Below are 21,862 nucleotides of genomic sequence, written 5' to 3' on the forward strand. Positions count from 1 at the left end.
TCAACTGATTAAAAAGAATTTATAGACATCAAACCATACATGCAAGAAAAAGCCCATTACAGACCAAGACAATTTTAATTCAGACAAAAAAACAAAAAAAACCTTTTGGACAAAATAAATTAAATTCCTGGCTTAACTTGTAAAGCTATTGTAAGTTTGTATCAAGTTGTGAAATTATGTTAAATTTAAAGCAATAAACTGCACCTAAGCTCAATACAATAAACAGACTTTTTTTTTTTATTGCTACAGACTTATTTCATCTGTAGTAGCTATAGTGCAATCTAACGTTAGCTGATGCTAGTAAACTTAAAGCGGAAGTTCTGGGAAGTTTATTGCGAGATTTTAGATTCAAACTGTACACTGACAATGCTCTTTAAACTACATGTAGGCTAAAGCTACACTCTGAAGCCAGTGGTGGCTAAGTTTAGCATAAAGACTGGAAATGGTAGCAAACCGCTAACTGCAACTAGCCCATATTGACGCTAAATTTGGGAAATGACAGGCTGGTAGGCGGGGTCTTTGTTTATTTCAGGGCACACTCAAGCTAGCTGATTCCTCCCGTTGCTAGATTCTGTGCTAAAGCTGAGCTAAGCTATGTTAAGTGGCTACTGGCTGTAGCCGTATGCCACATTTCAGACAACTCAGAAGTGTCGGATTATGTCTGACCTCAAAATGGTAAGATCTCGTGACAAAGATTTGCCGATCATTTTTAATTTACTACCCATTTTTCTAATTAAATACCAAAACTAAGTAGTAGGTCAGAAATGTCCGACTTTCAAGCTCTCTGGAGTGCGCCATGATATTTATATAACAGGTGAGAGTGGTGTCAAACTTAAGTCATTTTCATTTGAGTACTGGTTTAGCTCTTCTCTGCCTGTCTACCTTAAATTTAGCTGTGTTACAGGACACGATGATGACTAATAACAATCTTGGCAAATCCAAAGGGTAACAATGATTATCTCATCACGAGTAGCCACTGTTCAGCAAAGGTTATGCAGTTTGGCTTAAATTGATTTTAATAGTCAGTACCATTTAATGGTCATGACCTTTGACAATCTTTCATTACAACTGGAAGAATCAACAGTTCACAGTACGTTTGTCAAGTTATTTGGCATAAGGGATCTATATTGAGAAAATAATTTAGAAACAGTAGAAAAAATAGCTTCTTTTTTTTTTGCCTACTTGGGACCACAACAATGTAATTTCTTATTTTTAATTCTTCATGCATTCACAGATTTCACACAGATACATTTACTCGCGTACACTACTACCTTATTGAAACAGCTTACAAATAAAAACACTATTAAAATGGTGGCCACAAGGCTGTGCAAAAGGGAAGACCTCCGGTAAAAGCCCTGCCATCCGTCTCTTAGCCGTCTCTCGCAAGTAACAAACTACAAAATAGCACCATTATACAGTGGATATAATATGAAACCATCAGTGGATTTTATATGAAACCATCATGTACAATGAATGATAGCAATGCAAAGGTTAGGTTAACATAAATGGGAGTACTGTTTGATTATACACAGGCAGAGGAGGCGGAGCCAGAGATGAGATGTCGTGCGCGGATTGTGCGAATAAAAAAAAAAAAAAAAGATTGTAAATTCATACAGAGGCTGGAACAAACAGCCGTGACTGTCTGCCCTCGTGCATGGACTTCTCAGAACTGGCATTGGATGTGTGTTTGTGTGTGTGTGTGTGTGTGTGTGTGTGTGTGTGTGTGTGCTGGACCTTTGCTCACAGTTATACAACTCTAATTCAAACTGGGTGCTTTGTATGTGTGTGTATTAGTGTTTGTGTATGTTGTGCCATATCTTACATCTCCAGAGGGACTATTTACCAAATCTTTCAAATTTAAAGGTTTGGATAGTTTGGAGTTTTGCTGTACACTTTCATCCATCACGGCAGCAACTGAAGCAGCAAAAATCCCAACTACCAAAGCATCACAGGCCAAGATTAATCAATCATTAACCTTCTCAATTTGATTGAGTAGTATTATGGCCTATTTTTTGCAAGAAAGATATTTGACTCTAGTTGATCCCTGTGTCTTTTTTTAAAGCGTGTTCATTCACCATCAAAATGTTAATGACTTGTGCTTAAACCTTGAACTCGGACTGAAATGTTGATCGTTTGAAGATGGACTGTTGACAAAATTGAGATTTGGCCCGGGGTGGTGACACGTGAAAAGGATCGCCAGCTTGTCCACTCACAAATGCCAAATGCACTTTGAATCCTCCGAGTAACCCCATTTCTGACATCCAAACAAGCACCATACACCGGCTGACCAAAAACCTTAAAGTCAATATGCTTCTGGTTAATTTGTCTCTCAATTTTGTGAAATCGTATACTTCCAGTACTTTCAGTAAATCCCACCTTCCTCAAAATCCCCTCTAATAGTACTTGATTTGTTTTTATAGAAGTATTTGGATTGTGGACTTAGTCCTCGGGTTCCCAACACTTCCTGAGGCTTAGGAAGGGTTTGGATTGGACTTAAATCTACTAGTGACTCCATTTCGACATAATAACCCTGCCTCCTGTCACAGAGATGTAGGGATTTGACTTGGCCTCAAGGTAAAATATCTACAACAACATTTAGAGTCACATCAGGAGCCGCCTGCTTTTTGCCCTTTTAAAGCAAACCTTGTGTACTCCTTTAAAATATTCTTGGCAATGCACGGCACATGAAACAAACTTTGAGGGTAAGATAATCAGATCTGGGGAAGAAACTTGAATGTGACCGGTGACAAAATATCCAGTCTTACCAGAGGAGTGAATAAACCCACTCTCTCAGAGTAAACGGATTTACCTCTGGAAAGTTTGAGGGTTGGGATGGACCACTCATTCTTTAAACATAGTCTGCCGCTCTCTGAATGGCTGAAGCCCAAATCCGTTTCCCACCTTTCCTGGAGCTAAGGGATGCTGCAGCTCACACACAGAGGTATAATAAGCTCTTGTTCGTGTCTTAGCAGCTAAACTAGTCTGTTACATTGCATTAACAAAGAATTCCTCCCTATATGGAATGGTGCAGTGTATATAATAATCACAAGATCCCTCATCAAACCCTTAAACAGCACTCAGCCCTCGGGTTTTTATCATTTTTTAAGAGCCTTTCGGACCATTGCTAGCATCTTCTTTGTTTTGTTTTACAGTGAACCATTCCACAGGGGTACCAGGTAAGGCCACTCCCTTCTCTCTTCCCAAGTCACTGGGCGTTTGTCCATCCACGCCGTCCCTACATTCTGTAATTCCTGCCCCCCGTGTTGCCTCGACTTGAGTTCTTCTGATGCACATCCTGCAACGAGAAAGAATCACATACTTAGTTTGAAGCTTTGTATCAGAAGTAATCTCTATCTAAACTACCACAAATGAACATTCATGTACTCTAGGGCATACGCATGACGGTTAGTTCCAGAGAGTACGACTAACAAGAAATCAAGGAATTTATTCATAGTCGATAGTTGACTTGCGATTGGTAAGAACCAACCAGGAAGCAAATGAACAGTAGGGAATTCAAAGGTCTCCATGTCTGTTAGTCCTGACTACTAAAATGGAGCTAGCAACGTTTTCACACTTCAATTTTCTGGGATTTAAATGTGGTCGGCAGGCGTATACGGAGAATAGTCGATGAGTTTCAAAATCATAGGCCATGACCTTTGACAAAAAGGTAGCAAGCTTTGGGGTACGGGGTGCAGGTCAACAAAAGAACTAAACAAGAAAAACTTTTGTTGATTGTATAATTCTAAGTTGCTAACAGCGGCCTTCTTCTACAGCCTGCCAGAACTTATTAGAAGGACTTTGAACTACGATGGGGAGCTTTGAACTGTGTTGAAGAACTTCGAAGACGTTGTTCAGAAGAAGTTCATTAAGAACTTTGACCTGTAATTCAGACCTTTGAACAGTGGAGGGCAGCATTGCTCCTCTCAGTATGCAGCCTGCCCGAAATTATTATTAGAAGAAGAAGAATGGGCCGTTCAACGTTCAGAAGCGTGAGACGTGAGAATTCACATTTTTGTTCAACTAACCGAACAATAAGATTAATACAGCAGCACACCACAAGCCACAAATGAGATCAATTAGATGAATGACGTGCAGACCACTGCACACAGTGATACAGCAAGCATGACAGTGTGCATGCTTCACCTCAAGAGCCTGAATGCGTCAGTCTGTTATGGTGAGACGCCAGAATTTCAGAACATAATGTACAGTGCTGCCTGGGGAGCCCGAGTGCCACTGGGTCTACCACAAAAACCACTTAGTTCCCTCTCTTGCTAATGGTTTCTTTTTTGAGAGACGGGAAAAAAAAAAAAGTGCACAGTCAAATCTTAAAAGGATCACACTCTTGCAGATTCCGAACTGGGGGGGATGCATTTAAAGTTCACGGCATCTTTATTTGGGCATGGAATTTTGGAAGTAAGTTGAGATCAATGACGTTACTACAGGTGAGGCGGTGATAAAATGTCAATATGATGTGATGGACATTGTGTTTTGAAAGCATACCTTAAAGGATGGGTGACTTTGTCCAGGTAAAGGTCTCTGTGGAAGGAAAACAAGACATTTTAAGTTGGCTCAACAGGGAACTGTTGGTTAAACTTTGATCTTCTGACCACTTAAAGAAAAACTTGGACAATCTGAAAAGTGCTCTAAATGAGATAGCGATACCACTCTCGCGTCTGTACACTGAATATTTTATGCAGCCATCAGCCGTAAGCCTGTCTTAGCCCAAAGACTGGAAATAGTTGGCACTGGTCTGTCAAAATGTTCGCTACCAAGACATACTCTCAATCCCAAAGTTGGTGTTGTTACTTTAGTTTTTTTTTGTATGGTAGGGGGCAGAAGTGGCACATTTAGTGGTATATCTCTTGCATTTCTTATTCAAACAAGTCCAAAGTCAGAAATGGACACACTGGTGTCTGTAGTAAGTCACCTGCCAAGTTTGAAGCCTGTCAAGCAAACTCTTGGGCAGTCAGACAGATTGATTAGATGATGGAGAGCTGCCACAGTCCAAATAATTAGTGAAAAACACCACAAAGTTGAGCTGTTAGCATTTCCATTGCTACCATGTGATACCATTAGGCGCCTCGTCAAAGAAAAGCACTTGGAATTAGCAATTGGGACCATTATCTCCTCAAGAAAAAGTTTATTGACATTATAAACCAAGTGAAAAGTAGAAGCTAATAGTATTCAAATCAATTGGGTTCAATTTGTAAACAGCAAAGTTGCCCCCGGTGGCTAATTGCTAAGTCTGTGCTACTTTCTGGGGTTTACTTTTCAAATTGGAAGACTATGTCCATTTTTATCCACATTCTCTAATGTAAGTTGTCCCTTACAGAGGATATTGTGACATAAGCTATGTCTAATCATGTAGAACGGCCTTTATAAGATGTTATGAAAGTTATCTGGTGTTGTAATTTCACACTGAATGAACAGACATGCGGGGTGGTATCAATCTTTAAATTTGACTCATAACATGTGAATACTCTAACACAAGCTAAATCAGTCCTATTCCATTCATTTTCTTCCCATTTATGAAAAGAGTGTCCGTTTGGTGCTGGGCTCACCTTCTTGTTTTTTGACTTGTCCTGCTGCTGTGCTGTCCTACGCTCTGTGCCCTTGTCCGCCTTGTGCCCTGCGGTGCTGACCTTCGGTGCCCTCGGCATGTCCGTGTGGCGCTGAGCGCGCACAGAGCGTGCCGCCTTGCTTGTCTTGGCAGGCGCACAGTACATCTCCAGGCGCCGCAGCTCACAGCTTTGGAAGCAGCACTCGTCCACAATGCCACTTGGCCGCCGTGTGTTGTAGCCATAGCCTGGTTTACCTGTTAGAGAAGAACAGCAAGACGTGGGTTAGGGGATGGAAGACATTTTGTTTTTGATGTTTAATCTCCTTTAACTAGACAGTTAGCTGACCGGATGAATATTGATATTGAAGGGTATTCTCTGTTTTCCCTACAAAAATACCAGACCAAAAGTGGAAGGAATGGATTAATGTGCCATTTGCAGGACTATTTGCTCTAAAGCATGTTACCACACCTAGCTAGCATAAGTGACTGGTTACATTCATAATGCCATGTTTGTTAGCATGTCTGTTTTTAACCAATTAGATTAAGTGTAGGCTAGCTTCCTGTCCTGCCTGATGTAGGACATTTAAGAAAGTCAAACTCTGATAACCTGAGCAAAGTTCAAAACTTATTTTAATTAACCACAAGTTGACGAACTGCCTTTTTAAAAAAAGCAAACAAAAAAAACATTACAAATTAAATGTGCAGTTGGGAATTATGGGTTTACCATGGATTTATCCGCATGTTAGCATGTCTACATGGCTAGCATGTCCAGTTAGAAGCTAAACATTTTCTGTTATGTACACCAACTTGGGACATTTGTGGAAGTTTAAATTGAAGTACATTTAATGCTGTTTTCTAGTTGTGACATTTATTGGTTTTTTTTTTTAAAGGTGCCAAAAAAGGTTTGTTAACTTTTTGCTAGCTTACAATGTTTTGTTTACTTCTCGGTTTAATTTGCTACAAATTAAGAAACAGCTTACAACACTGTAAACTGTATATGAACCCTAAGGACAGAACATGCATAATATTGTGCTAGTTTTGCAAAAAGTCAATTCAGGTCCTTGTGGCTAGAGGCCAAAAATACTTGTAATAAAGCAGTGATAATGGCAAGGACATGGGTCTGGTTCCACTGATATATGAACAGTCTAATGACATCGATTTCTTCGTGTACAATTTATAGTGTATCACATTGCACACTGTGGACCCTTTCTGGCAGAGGCCGTCACAGTCACCCAAACACTGAGAATGTCAGGCTGCACCATTTTGGCCCAGGTCTCATTTATACAGGTTGGTCCAGCAAAGCCAAACCACAAGTCGCCCCCACCCCCACCCCCCCACGAGCCTGATCAACCTGCGAAAACAGCGAGGCAGTCATTGAGGCCACACCTCCGTTGGCTGTGCCCCACTGTTCATTCACATTCTCATTTGGGCAGAAGCCAGAGCTCCCTGAAGGCTGACTGAGAAAAGCAAAGATGTCGAGGATGGAGGTGGGATGCACATTCAATGCCAAGGAATACACATAATGTAAATGTGAATGTAAAGCAGGGGAGCAATGGAAATTTCATTGTTGTAATCGACACGCACTGGCCCTTTTATAAGGGACACCTGTTCAACTGCTTGTTGACACAAATCAGCCAATCAAATGGCAGCAAATCGGTGCATTTAGGCCTGTAGACGTGTTCAAGACGAGCAAACGGAGCATCAGAATGAAGAAGGTGATTTAGGTGATTTTGAAAGACGCATAGTTGTTGGTCTAAGATTTCCGCGCACAGAGAACGTCCAAAAATATCCAGTAAACAGCAGTTATCTGGGCAAAAATGGATTTCCGATGCCAGAGGTCAGAAAAGAATGACCAGACTTGTTCATAAAAGATAATTCACTGAAATAACAAGTAACAGAATGAACCTTGAAGCAGAGCTGCAGTGTACCTAATAAAGTTTCCGGTGGGGGGTCGTTAAAGTAGGTACTGGATCACGTAAAGTTACCATGACGACAACATTCACTTTCTTTTGCAACTCCCTGACCCCCCCTCTAAAACTCTTTTGGTTGCTTCAAGGAAAGCTCACCTTGTGTAACGAGCCCTGATGGGCTTTTCCCTGTAACCAAATGAAATAATAATAATTTAAAATGGCATTTACAAGGAGGAAATGCCTTCCCCTCTCAGAGTTAATAGCTCTTGGCTCAGACGCCTGCCAATGCTGACAAAGTGCATTAACTTCTGCTCCCTGCCTGCCTTGTCCTGACAATGCTGTTTTGGACAGAGAGCGGCTTTCATTCAGAAACAGAAGCATCCTCGTCTGCAGACCCCCGACACAACGCAGGGGTGATCCCGCGGGAGCTGCGAATGAGACAATGGGAGAGGAGGGGACAATAGAGAGGCTAAAAATACACGGTACACCTGCATTATTCAAGGACCAGAGACACCCAATGTATGTAGATCCCAATAAAAATGTGTTAGAAGAAATATCAAGATATTAATTGACAGGTGTTGTCTTTTACGGTCAAGTGCTACCGTTTCACAAATAAAAAAACACAACCAGCTGTTTGTTTCAGTAGGACCGGCCTTGTTATTCATATTTACACCTGGTTTCGGGAAATTTTAGGTGAGTTTCAGCCCGGTCCGTTTTCCAATACCTAGCAATAAAGCCTTGCATATCAACCTCCTGAAAATAGCCTGCAACGCTGCTGCAGAAACATCTGGAAAGTAGAGAAAAATCAGCTGGCACCGGCTGTTAAATGTAGGATAATCAGCTTGGGCTGGTTGGGGGAAAAAAATAAAACGAAAATAAATAATAATAATGATAATAATGACGATAATAATCATGCCTGAAAGCTTTGGAAAAGGTTTTAAATGCTTCATTTTCACGGGTAAGTGCTCGAATCCCTCACTAACAAAGGGTCCTTTGCTCTGATTGTCGTTGGGCTGATTACGCGAGGATTACATGACAATGACGGAGGGGTTTCGGGTCAGATTAGAAAGCATGTGTCAGCCATCATTACGAGGTACAGCTTTGTCCAGTTCATTTCATATCGGTGAGATTTACTTTCGGGGTTGGAAAAAAAAAGCACAGGAATATAAAAATTCGGCACAACTACAGCACACGGAAAATTCTAGAAGAGGTTGTAGCTCATTGGAATTTCTTAAAGCTCTCCTGTTGAGGTACAATGTAGCATTTTGCATCAGATATAAAAGCAACAATTAGTGAATGTTCTGTAAATGAATAAAAATTAAAAATCTGGAACAGGTTCTTTCTTGCTCCGTGTGGTTGTAGGAGTCTAGTCAGTGCCCAGTCCCCAACTGTTTTCTGTTCTCTGGCCTCAAGGGGCAGTGATGAGCCCAGAAAACCTTTGCATACTCAGTTGGGGTGACAAAAAGGTGAGATTGATTCTTTATCTGACATATGTGATTTACATTAACGGTTAGGGACGACCTGGTTTAGTGCACAGCTGCTTCGCTGAAGTCTTTTATGGGACCTGGGAAGCCGTCCCATACTGGACTGCAGAGCGTGTTGTTGTCTATTTGAACAAAACCACGTGGCGTACAAGTAGTCTGAACATATTTTGTGGACATTTTGATATGTTCTGGCGTGCTTTCTTTTTTCCTTAGCTCTCGTTCTCGCACTGTGAATCAGCGCCGAGAACGGCTGCACAAAAAATGAGCAGGCTATTTTCAGAACTATCTCTCCAGTGGCTGAAGCTATGAAGTTTATCAATTCAGAGAGGAGTGTTCTTTAAGATGATTTATACGCGATGTTAATCAGTCAGCAGATTAACATTGAAGAGTTCGCTGAAGACATAACCGAGAGAACGGAAGGTGGACGACTGCCTCATTGAATTCAGGACAAACACCACAGAAAATAAAATGTACCCTGTCTTTTACCAAGAACAAGGTTGTTCTAGCTGCTTGAGAATTACCAAGAAAGCATGACGCCCCAGTTGTCATGCACCTGTACTCTTTTCTACAGTCACTAGAGTTCAAATCAAGAAATATTCCTTTTAAGCATCCCCCAAAACTCCATACCCCATGCAAATTCTAAAAGAATGATGCTAATATCAAGTGAAGAATGTCTGCCACCAACAATTCCCAATAACAGGAAGGGCTGACCAGTACTCCAAAGGACACTGGTGCATCAGGCCTGTCTTCCTAAAATGCCCTCCTGACCATTCATCCTCAAACTATACCTTCTGGAAGACCATGCAAACAATGTTTGTCTTATTTGAATCAAGGTGTGACTGCAACTCTTTCTCAGGTTTCTCAGTTGGCTCGTCAACACAAAGCACCCAAGAACCTTCTTGAACCTAATGATTATGACCAGTGGTTCTGATGACCGCCTGTTCACCTCCGTCTTCCACTGCACAGCTTATTAAATGGAGGTTATCATCAGCTAAACAAGAGAAGACCATGGAGATGAAAGGTCCTGTGGTGTGACACCTCTCATGATCCATCCTCCTTGGTCCCAACACTCCTCTCTCCTTGGACACTGGCTCCTCCACCTTCATTGCTACCAATATAATCAATCCCCCACTCTATCAAGAACAGAGATCGATTAGATGCTGGAGATGCTCCACAGCACCCTGACACACACATTCAGTCAGCAAATTTGTCGACTTTCCATTTGGGACCTACAATTATGTCTAAAGTCCCAGAACATGGCACCCAAAGATGTCCCATAAGGGGAGGGAGTTCTGTCAAGGTGCCAAGTTTTAGTTTGTGGTTTACATGTTGGAATTATCCTGTCACTTGTCACGGTGGACTCACCTGACCTGCTGTTTGTCCCCACTAACCTGTTCAGCCATGAGCTCATATTTGGCCATTTCCACTTGCTCTTTGCCAATTTGTCTTTGTGCCATGTGCTTTAGCTTTCCAGCACTTTGTTCTTTGCTTGCATTTTTTCATTCTGATCATGTTTTGGACCTTGCGAGAGGTTCTTTGGGGGGGATATTGCCTCGACTGAACCTTTGTATTTTGCTTGCCTGCCAAGTTTTTTTTTTTTTTGCTTCTTTTCTACGCAAAGACTCTTTACTTTTAAATTTGTCTCCTGAGTCCTGCTCTTGGGTCCGTTTCCTGAGAACCCATGACACCTCTGAGGAATGGCACTGGAGAGAGATGGCTACATTCCCCCATTCCAGAGACGTACAGATAGCATCTGAGTTTTACAGCTTGGTCATGGTCAATAAAAACCAGTGGATTCTTGGAGCCGGGGAGCTACTCTTCCTGCAAAGTGTCAGCCAGTTTACTGCTCGGCAGGGAATACAAGAACTGCTAAAACATTGGAACCTACCACTTTATCACCAGTACCACAAAGAGTTTATGGCATGAGTGAAGTGTTCCTTACATTAATGTGTTGCGACATTAAAATCGTATCCAAACGTAGTCCACCTAGAATAAAAAGCATGGTTCATGTCAATATAGATTAAAATGTGTATTTGTTAGGGATATATGTTTGGCAAGGCACTTTGTTTTACAAATCTCTGAATTCAATCACAAAATTGGGGTAATTTTTGATTTGTTTGTATGTTATGGCTGTTCATACTCTTAATGGTTCTCATCTGCAAAAGAAAAGTTAGGCACACTGTTGATCACATTATTAAGGATGTATGGATCCATAATTTTGACTGCTGTAAGAAACCCTGAAGGTTCCTTAGTGGTTAATCGGACAATACCACTTTGTTAAGGTGTTAAGGCTGAGTTGGACTTGTTCTGTTGTCAAGCATGTGCAAGACAGACTTGATTTTAACATCTGTTGTGGTGGAAATGATGGCAATAAAGTGTGAGCATGTGGTTCATAACATTCTTTACAGCTCCAATTAAATACGCAAGACAGACAAGTTCCAGGATCCCAACTATAAATCTAGGTGATCTCTGCTTTAATGCAACTAGATACGTTGTCACTTTTCCTCTTGAAGAAGTTTGACATTATGCAATTGGATTGAACTGACTAGGACTTTCAAAGGTAAAGTGGTGTTTTTCCCGTCCCCGCGTGTCCTCAGATGCATTGGGTCTCAACTTCAGGATGGATGAGTGGCGGTCCCACTCATGAGAAACCTCTTTGTTTTCGGTGGGCACTAATTCGCAGAGGGGTCGGGGATTTTAAGTCAAGGTCTTGATGGGGAGGGAAAACGACACCATTTTGCAGTGATGGGTGAGGACACAGGGGGTCTTTCTTCAGATCCCACTGCCGTCTGCTATGTGTTCAGGTCCAGTGTAAAGGGAGGAGGAGGAGGAGGAGGTGGTGGTGGTGGTGGTGGAAGAGGGTCCTGATCATCCTGTAATCCACATAATCCCCTGCTGCTCAAAGGACAAGACGTAGCTATGTGTGTGTTTGAGTGTGTGGGTCAATGCATGGTGACATATTCTACCTCTCTCTATAACTGTGGTAGCTTTGAATGAAATTGACAGGGGGTAACATTGAGGAGAAAGACTCATTAAGGGTTAAAAGCTACGATCTTACCATGATCTTATCATCAACACACCGTGACTAGACAAAAGCCAAAACCCCTAAAAAACAATAGCCCAGAAGGTTCATGGTTCATACCAGTCTGTCCCCCCCCTTTTCTTTGTAAGAACTAGATGTTCTCACACTTCAGTCTTGGCCAAAACCAATGGGTTATTCCACCCTGTTTTAATCCATGAGAGTTTGGGCATCAATCATTTTTCAGAAATCAACGGTGTGATTATATATTTCATGCTCACTTTAGAATAACTGAGAATGTTTCCCAGTGAACTAAAAGTGACTTTAAGACACGCAGCTACTTAGCACTTACACTTTGGCCAAAAAAACCTCCCATAACAGATCTGATTCATGGAATGAGCATCCCAGTCAAATCGCCCCATGGTCCTGCCTGCTAAAGCATTACAAAGACACCAGAGGATTTCTAGGTCAGGCTAATAATTGGAAAAACTGACTACGGTTGTGGATTTCTTTTCTTTTTTTCTGTCTCTGAGACTGCAGTTTGTTTCACTGCTTAAAAAAAAAGAAAGAATTTTCCTTCAAATGGTATTTAGCATTTCTGTCAGGGTAGGAAATGTGTAGTCTTTAAATACAAGTGTGCTACTTTACTGGTGGCATGCGTAAGGTGGATTGGCAGAGGCGCTCTCTGCATGGAAAGCCCAACGCTGTTGCAACACCGTCTCTGGACACATTATCAATTAGACGGCTGCCAAATTCAACATGACCAGACTAGAGGAGAGGAGTTCAGGGAAAGGAGCACGCCTACACTGCCGTGTCCTATACACGACACAATCCAAATGGATTCTCCAGATATTTCATGCAAACAGCCACTGGTAGATGTGGCTGCTGACGGGGAGAAGAAAAAGTAATGACAGTGAAAATATGAGCGAGCAGGAGCGAGCGAGGGGGGAAAAGAATATTTTCCAAGGTACAGCACCCTGCTGTTCAAACCTCATCGTCTCTTCAGAGAAACGATGGAGTGCTCGTGAAATGCACCTCCTTTTTTTTTCAACACAGGAAAATGTGGCATTGATAGATGGACGCTGTGCAGTTCAGTGACTGCTCAGTTCTGGGGGCACTGCAGGAAAGACAAATACATTCACCCTACCACAAGCGGGTCTGTTTCTGTTTAAGCAGCGTTTTCTCGCATCAGGACCAACGAGCTACATTGGCCTCCATTCAATACCTTCTCATAGGACGAATGTAGACGGTAGTGGTGTACTTCTGTAGCCCAGGAGGAACATATAAAACAAAACTCTGACACTATCAAGAGGCAACACATTCTCACGTCGTCCAATTTCTGGAAACCATCACAGAGGGTGACAACCATAAACATTTCAACAACGTTGACTTCCCCACTGAGATATAAAACATTGCTGAAGGACCAGGATTTGAATTGCCAAGACTTGCTGATTAGTCGACATCAACAAGACTTTTGTGACCCCCTAAAAAGGCCCCGTGGTGGTGCTAGTTTGCCTTATTTATGCTTTAAAGTGTCCAAAATAAAAGATTGAAAATGCATATTTAAGTGTGTTTCTATCCACTGCTCTCAAGCAAACATTGGGAATTATTTCACTGAGATAATCAGTAGGTGGCGCAAAAGTCCAGGCCACCACAGATGGACAGGGAAGGGAGAATTTGATGAAGCGTGAAATAATGAGCTCCAAGCAAGAACAAAAAACATTTCCCATCCACTGTTTCTGCAAGTTTTCCCCTGCAACAACATGTGGAATCTGGAGGTGTGTTGTAGGGCCCCCCCTTCACATGTCTAGACCCCAATGTCTTTAGAAACACCCCTGCTCAAGCAGCACACTTTTATTTTGAAAGAGAATCTGCAAAGTCTTGAAGATTCCATCCCTTCATTGTATAGAAACTCTGCACACCGACACCACCTAGTGCTAAAATAACAGCCAGCGTATAATAAGTGATTATAGATGCGTTGGGATTCCAAGAAAAATCCAATTCACGAGAATGTAATACTTGATCATGTAACCCATAATCTTCCACCACCTAAATGGAGAGAACATGGCCATTTGTACAAGAGAGGTGCTGTAGCAAGAGAATCCAAAGACCAAAGAGTCTTAAATGGCAGAAAACTGGCACCGGCGCAGGCTGTCATGACCACTTCACAGCATGTGGGCGCTGCCAGCAGCATCTGGACGAACAAGACTCGCAGCTTCACAGCAGCTTGGTGGCTCTCCAACAGCTCTCTGGCAAATGCCGCACGAATGGCTTGACGCAGGGAGTGATGTGGACCGGTCCTGGAAAAGCTGCACGCAGGGGTGGAGGAATTTGGCAGAGGGATGGAAGGGAGCAGCAGCAAGGTGCATCATTACCCTGCTGCCAGACGGAGCGCAGACACTGGATGACTCGGCAAAAAAAAAGTCCTGTTACGCTCCGCAGACATTTTACCTACCTCATTAATAGTATATGTGGTTGAAACACTTGGTTTTTTTTTTAGCAGGAGAAGAGTTAAATCAAACGCACCCACAGATACACACGGCAAAGCAAATACTTCCTGAGCTGTGCATGGACCAAAAGGACACACGCAGCCAAGTCCTGGGTCTGAGTCAAGTCCTGGGTCTGAGTCAAGTCCTGGGTCTGAGTCAAGTCCTGGGTCCTCGGTGTTAGAGTCCATATCGAGTCCCGAATCCTCAGGGTTCCAGTCCAAGTAAGGTCCGGAGTCCCCAATGTTTGGGTCTGACTCGAGTCTGTCCAGTGCATGAGAGCGTGCATCATCTCATGAAGTAAGATGTATGTGATTAGGAAATAAAGATGATAAATCTTGGGTTTATCAAGTCTTAATTCCACACAGGAGAAAAGTGTCATAGCTCCAACTTAAAGGTTCTTTCTGATTGGACTTGTTAGCATGCTGGTCTTCTGAGAGGCTTCTTCTTCTTCACTTCTGAATAACTGGTGGAAAAAAACAGGTATTTAACCCATTGAAGGTTGGAAACCTGTCGAGAGACTCAGTTGAACCAATATCAATATGATCTATGGCCTTTTATCTCTTCTTCCAGAGATTTGGTCACCTTGGAGTAGATTTTTCAACTTTCTTGAAGCATAAACATTGTGTTCTTTCTGTTTCCTTGCTCAACGGTACGTGTACAGTAAGGTTAAGGGAATATTAAGGGATGGCTCGAAACCACTTTTGATAAATCTAAGGTCTTTAGAGCTACAACCAACGATTATTTTGTTGGTTGTAGCTCTAAAGACCTTAGATTATTTTCGATTAATCTGTCGATCATTTTCTCGATTGATCGAGTCATCGTTTGGTCCAGAAAGTGTCAGAAGATGTTTATCAGAGTTTGTCATACCTGGAAAAATGAAGTGTTTACTATCGTAAGATATAAATCTTGGGTTTTTCATTGAGTCAGATCTTTGATTTTCTCTCAGGTGACCCGGACGACCCTCTTTCACACCTCAACTTGACTCAGGTGTAACCAACAACCTGAAACTGGGTCAGAGAAGTCTCAGCCTCAGGATTTCAGCCTTCAGAGGTAAAATTTTTCCACCAGTCGAACTGAAGAAGCTCATCCTGGACGAGAAGTGAAACCGTCTTCAAAGCTTAACTCAAAGCCAGCAGCTCTCACTCCACCAGACGTCTGTGACCTGGACGACCGAGAACCTTTCAACATCAGCCGAAGTTCATCATCCCATTATTGCGCTAATGCAATGAACTGTACCGGGACTTGGACGTGGACGCAAGGTACACTCTGTCCCTTTAAAGTGTATCTACAAACAGTTATAGTTTCAGGTCGAAATCGATTACTGGAAAAGAGAGAAAGTGAAAGCAGCACGAGAGAGCGAGAGATGCTGCAGAGAAATATTATATCTTCTTTTTTTGAAACTGGCAGCTGACAAACATCAGCCACATGTGGAAAAATCTTTCATAACTTTGGGACAGAACCAAACCATCAATAATGGATTGTTATGTCAAAACTGCAGGGGGAGGTGGAGGGGATGATGGATTAAAAATGACTTTTTGTTGAATGGAGCATTGTATCTCCACCTTAATTGATTGATTCCAGCCAAAGAAATGGGGAGAGCGACGGTTGCGGACGTCGGGTCGGTGGTGTTTGGGGGTCAGAGCGACCCCGATGTCACACGGACTGAACCTCTGTAGCTTCGTATACATATGCCGAGCTGTTCTGGGCTTCATGGAAAAAAGAGTTTTAGATTTAAATCCTGGATTCTTAGTAGAGGGGTTTTCTTTGGGTTGCTCTCCCTCTCTCTCTCCCTCTCTCTGGTGGAAAAAATAAAACTTCACTGCCTCTTTCTGGGAGAGACGAGTCGGCCAAAATCCACTTAAATCCCACTGCCCGTGGACAAAAAACGTTATTTGCCACCAATAATACAGTCACTTATCATTATTCTGTGCTGCATTTAAGGGTTTTTTTATTCCCAACCTGGGCTCGTGTCCATAAACGAGAAAAAAAAAAGGGGGGGACAAGAAGATGTAACATGGGGGAACAGATGGGGGAAGAGGAATGAATGGAGGGAGGAGGAGGAACATTAATGCAGGGAAAGTCGAGGCGAGATGTCAAACCGGCTGCTTTTTTATTTATGAGCTCGCTGAAGGTGGAGAGCTCTGGGACGCAGACGGCCGACCTTTATGAATAAATAAAAAGGTGCACTTACTGAAATAAAAGCCTCTCTCCCCGCACACAAACTGCAGCGTGTCGACCAGCTCCGCCCCGCACAGGGTCTCCGGCCCCGCCCCCGCCGCCGTCGGAGTCAGGGTGAGGACGCACAGCAGTAGTGAGAGGGTGTGGCCACAGGAGATACAGCACATCGCTCTCTGCGCCAAGAGAGAGAGAGAGAGAGAGAGAGTCATGTGACACTTTCACTGTTAAAGAGAAAAAAAAACAGTCACACTTTAAAAAGCCAATTTCTTAAATCCACTTAAGGCATATAAGCATTTTAACATAGAAAGTTGCTGCCTTGCTCAAAGGCACACACAGTCAAGTCATGAGTATTTGAGTAGCAATTTTTGCGACCGATACCATACCGATATCACAACTTTGAGTATCAACAGATACCGATATCATCCCGAGGTCTGATAAAAATCTGATACTGCGTTTCCTCTATAAAGTAACACAAATGGAATCTTCCATATTCACCATACCTATATCACAACTTCAGGTATCAACCGATATTGTCTTTTACCTCTTGAAGTCTAATCTTACTTTTTCTGTTGTTTTTTTCTCTTGTGTTCTGCACCGGTGCCTTGCTTAAGGGCACATACAAATAGAACCTACCATATCTACCGTACCGATATCACAATCTTCAGTATCTGCAAATACTAATATCAGTACGATATTTAGCCTTTTATGTCTTTTAGCTTTCTTACAGAAAACAGATCGGTCAAATCGGACCAAACTTTCTAAAAGTAAAAAAATATATTCAGCATCAAACGTTGCTGCCTTGCTCAAAGGTACAAAGAGTGAAGTAATAAGAATATTAAGAAATGGCTTGATACCACTTTGTGTGTCCGATATCAGACCGACATTGCCTTTTACTTCAGTGATCAGTCTAATCTGACTATATGCTATTCGGCAGTGAATGTTGGTATGAGTCTAATATTTAAGGATGGTTTGATTCCACTTTGTGCGTCCGATATCAGACCGATATCAGACGTCTTAACTCTCTCACAGTGTTCAGTCTTATTTGAGCAATTTTTCAACAAATCCTGTGCTTTTCATTTCGTCACATCTTTAGTTTTCTCGGTCATAAATGACCGTCGCAGGAAATGTGTGGGGACAACTTTATCATGATGGACAACATACACACACAGGCCACATGGTCACATTCAACCACAATCACTGAAATAACCTGAACATCTCAGCAGTTAATTGGTTAAAAAGTTAATGAGCTTAACAAGCCATTTCAACTAACTCACTAACAATCTACAATAATGGTCCAACTGTGACAGACGTCCTTATTACATGACATTTTTCTTAACAGCGTTAAGTGAAGAAAGACATCATATTTACAGTTGGCACGGATTATTTTGGATATTAATTTACTATCGATCCGATAGTATCGGACCGATAATACCAATACTATCTCGACAATATGACGAATTGCGATAAATTTGGATTCTACAAGCAAAACATTGCCTATTTTAAGAAAGCCTAAAACATTTTTATGCATAAACAGTTGACATTTTCTCTGTCTATCAAGTGGAGTAGAAGCAGGGGCACAAAAGCCTGCTGCCACCTGGTGTGTGGAGGCTTAATTATAACACATTTTGCACACTGACAAAGCAACGAAATATCAAAAACCTCAATATGTTGTAGAACTTTACACGGATACTGACTATCACATTAGCGCCTGATGTGTAGATATTGGTAATATCGCACATTTGTGCCCACAAGTTAGAATTCAGGGAGTTTTTCTCTGTGTTGCAAAAGAAAAGAGAGAAGAAAAATGAAAAAGGGGAAATTGAGTGGTTGTTGCCACAGATGGTAACTTTACAGGCTTTTGTAGGAAAGTGTATTAAATCCAAACTTCCACTCTGTGCCAGCCGAACAGGAGGCGCAGTGACGCTGCCTGTGCGCAACCGAGCGCGCGCGCGTGTCCACACTGGTAACACGCGTTTCTGGCTTTATCATATGATGATAATGTGCCTGCGTGTGTGTCACAATTAAATGTCTATCCATAACCCAGAAGGCAGAGGAGCCTAAGTCTGCATATTTACCACCTGTGCCAAAAAATGACTGCGCGCTTTTACGCACAACAAAAAAAAAAACCAAAACACTTCAAAATTGAAAAAGCAGAGTCAAAGATGCAAAAAAACAGAAGCACAAGGGATTTTTTTTGGGGTCCAGAATGTGAGATGGAAAACGGTTCTCCCGCCAAAGGCAGCGGAGGAAACAGCGCGCGCCAAATATACATAATAAAGAGAATAAACACAGGACATTATCCATCTGCATCCCAACCTCAGCAGCCTCTCTCTCTCTGTGCGTGTGCCTCACATCTAACACTTTATAATAATAATGTTTTTAATAATATCAACAATAATAATAATAATAATAATAATAATAATAATAATAATAACAACAATAATAATAACGCAGCCCCAGCACTAATTACTGGGACAGTTGCAGAGCCGAATTATGGGATTTTCTGGTGGAAAAAGGAGCGCAGAGCGCAGGGGTCACTCATGCAGAGAATGCATATCAGGATTTAAAAATAAAAGTCAAATCAAATAAAAATCATTATCTGCTGCAAAAACACACACATCAGCAAAAAAAAAAGAACATGCAGAAACAACAGAGCGAAACTGAATACATTCACATTTAAAAGCTGCACAAATATCAATAAGCCACAATAATATTGCCTGAGTTTAGAGCAAATGATGCTGCTGCTGCAACAGCGAGGACAAAAAGGTGAGAGGAAAAAAAACAGGTAAGTTTTACCTTGAAGACATCACATAAATGCCACTGAGAGGAGAGAGCGTTAGACAACATCCCCACGCGTGTTCTCCGTGTAAAAGTCAGAGCCCGGCGAAAATCAACTTGTTTGAAGTCATTAAAAAAAAAAAAAAACACGGGGGGGGGGGGGGATGGGGGGGAGAGAAAAAAGGAAGGAAAGAGGATGAAGAGAAGAAGATGCGATGCAATGTCACATCTCAATATTCCCCACTTTGTTCCATTGCGCAGGCTCGTTTTTGGGAGAAGTGAGATTTAGCGAACAGGAGACGGATTTAGAGAGAAAATCCCTCACATTTATCTACATTACACAGACATTCTCAACAGGAAACAGCTGGGGCAGCATTTGCCTCCTACTCGTCCTAAGTTATTCATTAAGGATTTTGGGCACACGTTCAAATCACGTCATTTCTCTCCCCTTTCCCCCTTTTTCCTTTTTTTCTTTTCTCAGAACGGGATTGAATTTTGATCTCTCTCTGAGACTTGGTTAGTTCAGCAGCAGCAGCAGCAGCTCCTCACACTCATATATAACACATTTATTTCACGCGCTGAAAGCTCGTGGAGGAGAAAGTGTTATGTTATGACTGCTGGTTGTCGTGCGTAATTTGGCACCGCGTAACTCAGCAGCCGGACCCATCCAAAGTCTGATCTGATCAAGGGTGAAATAAATCATTTTCCACTAAGTCAACATGAAAAGCCTCCAATAAAAAAAAGAAAGAAAAAAAAAAGAATAATATAAAATAAGAGTTGGCTGCACGTGCACACAAGTGATTATAGCTGCAAAAAAGTGCACTTTCTCAGAAAATATGAGTCAAAGATAACCAAGGAGTCGCTGCTCCAATGTAAACGCTTTCCTGCACATTGTCGCTGTAATTCTCCGCAATAAAAACATCACTTATGTAAAAAAGAAAAAGAAAAAAAAGAGCTGGCTGCACGCGCACTAAAGTGATTACAGCGGGGAGGGGGAAAAAAGTGCACTTTACTGTAATAAAAGGGAGAAAATATGAGTCAAAGATAACCAGGAAGTCACTGTTCCATGTCAGCGCTGGGATCTGCAGCTTTTCTGCACATTGTCACAGTGAATTATTGCGAGGGAATGATTAATAATATTAAATGAATGGCAGGGCTGCGCGTGCACAGACGTGATTGTGAGAGGGGAGGAAAAAAAAAACGAGAAAATATGAGTCAAACATGTAAACTCTCTGCTCCCTGTGCAGAGTCTGCAGCTTTCCTGTACTAAAAACATTACATTTGAATAAAAAGACACTTTAATATAATAATAAAGAAAAGGCTTAGCTGCACATGCACAAGAGAGAAAATTGTACTGAGAAAATATGAGTCAAAAATAAGTCACAGCTCTGTGTAAACTCAGCTTCTCTGCACATTTCCACTGTCATTTCTTGCAATAAAACTTAAAAAAAAAAGAAAGTCAGTCTTTAAAACACCTAGCTGCACATGCACAGGAGTGAAAATGTAAAAACAATTGCAATAAAACTGAGGAAAGAAATTCGTCAAAGATAAGCAGAGAGTCACAGCGCAATGAAAACGCTGTGCTTCTGTGCAGAATCCTCTGTAATTTCTTGCAATAAAACAATTAATTATATGAAAATGATGTGGCTGCATATACAAATAAGTGATTATGAGGGAAAAATGGCAATTCTTTTGGAAAAAAATGAGTCAAAGATAAACAGAGAGTCAAAGCTCCATGAAAACGCGTGCCTCTGTGCAGAATCTTCTGCTTTTTTTTTCTATTACAAATTGTGACTTAAATGTCGAGCAATAGCATAAAAATAACAGAAGTTATGGCAGAAGTGATTGTAAGTGGAAAAAAAAATGCAAATTTTTGCAATAAAACTGAGAAAAAATCACAGATAAGCAGAGTCAAAGCTTCATGAAAACTCTGTGCAGAATCTTCTGTGTTTCTACAAACTGTGACTGTAACATCTTGCAATAAATTGATTAATTTAATGAAGATGACGTGGCTGCATATGCACAGAAGTGATTATGGGGGGGCACATTTTTGCAACAAAACTGAGAAAATAACTCAATGCTCCATGAAAACTCTCTATGCAGAATATTCTGCATTCATTTCTTGCAATAAAACACCTAAAAAGGAGACACAGCTGCACATTCATAAGGGAGAAATAGAGAAAAAAGATCTTTTATATCATAAAACAGAAAATATGAGTGAAAGACGAGCAGAGTCACTGCTCTGTGTAAGTTTGGTGCTGGGCTGAGTGAGACTGTGGGAATAATAACTTCACTTTTATGTCATAAAACATAGAAACTATGAGTCAAAGACAAGCAGAGAGTCACTGCTCTGCTCACTGTCACTGTAATTTCTTTGAAAAAAAAGATGAATTAAATAAAATAAAAAAAATGACGTGGCTGTGTGTGTGTGTGTGTGTGTGTGC

The 21,862-nt window shown here is 41.5% G+C and overlaps 1 protein-coding gene across 1 annotated transcript; it reads right to left on the bottom strand.

Annotated features, from left to right (window-relative positions):
• Nucleotides 1-1,199: 1,199 nt before the first annotated feature.
• igf1 (insulin-like growth factor 1) lies at nt 1,200-19,551 on the bottom strand. The gene is made up of 5 exons (XM_058625936.1): nt 19,437-19,551; nt 16,654-16,813; nt 5,562-5,815; nt 4,501-4,536; nt 1,200-3,295 (listed from the first exon to the last, which is right to left on the bottom strand). Exons 1-5 carry the CDS (start codon nt 19,485-19,487, stop codon nt 3,236-3,238), a joined length of 561 nt encoding a protein of 186 aa, XP_058481919.1. The 5' UTR covers nt 19,488-19,551; the 3' UTR covers nt 1,200-3,235.
• Nucleotides 19,552-21,862: the final 2,311 nt, after the last annotated feature.

The sequence above is a fragment of the Solea solea genome, chromosome 3 (genome assembly GCF_958295425.1).
Source record: "Solea solea chromosome 3, fSolSol10.1, whole genome shotgun sequence".
NCBI classification, from domain to species: Eukaryota; Metazoa; Chordata; class Actinopteri; order Pleuronectiformes; family Soleidae; genus Solea; species Solea solea.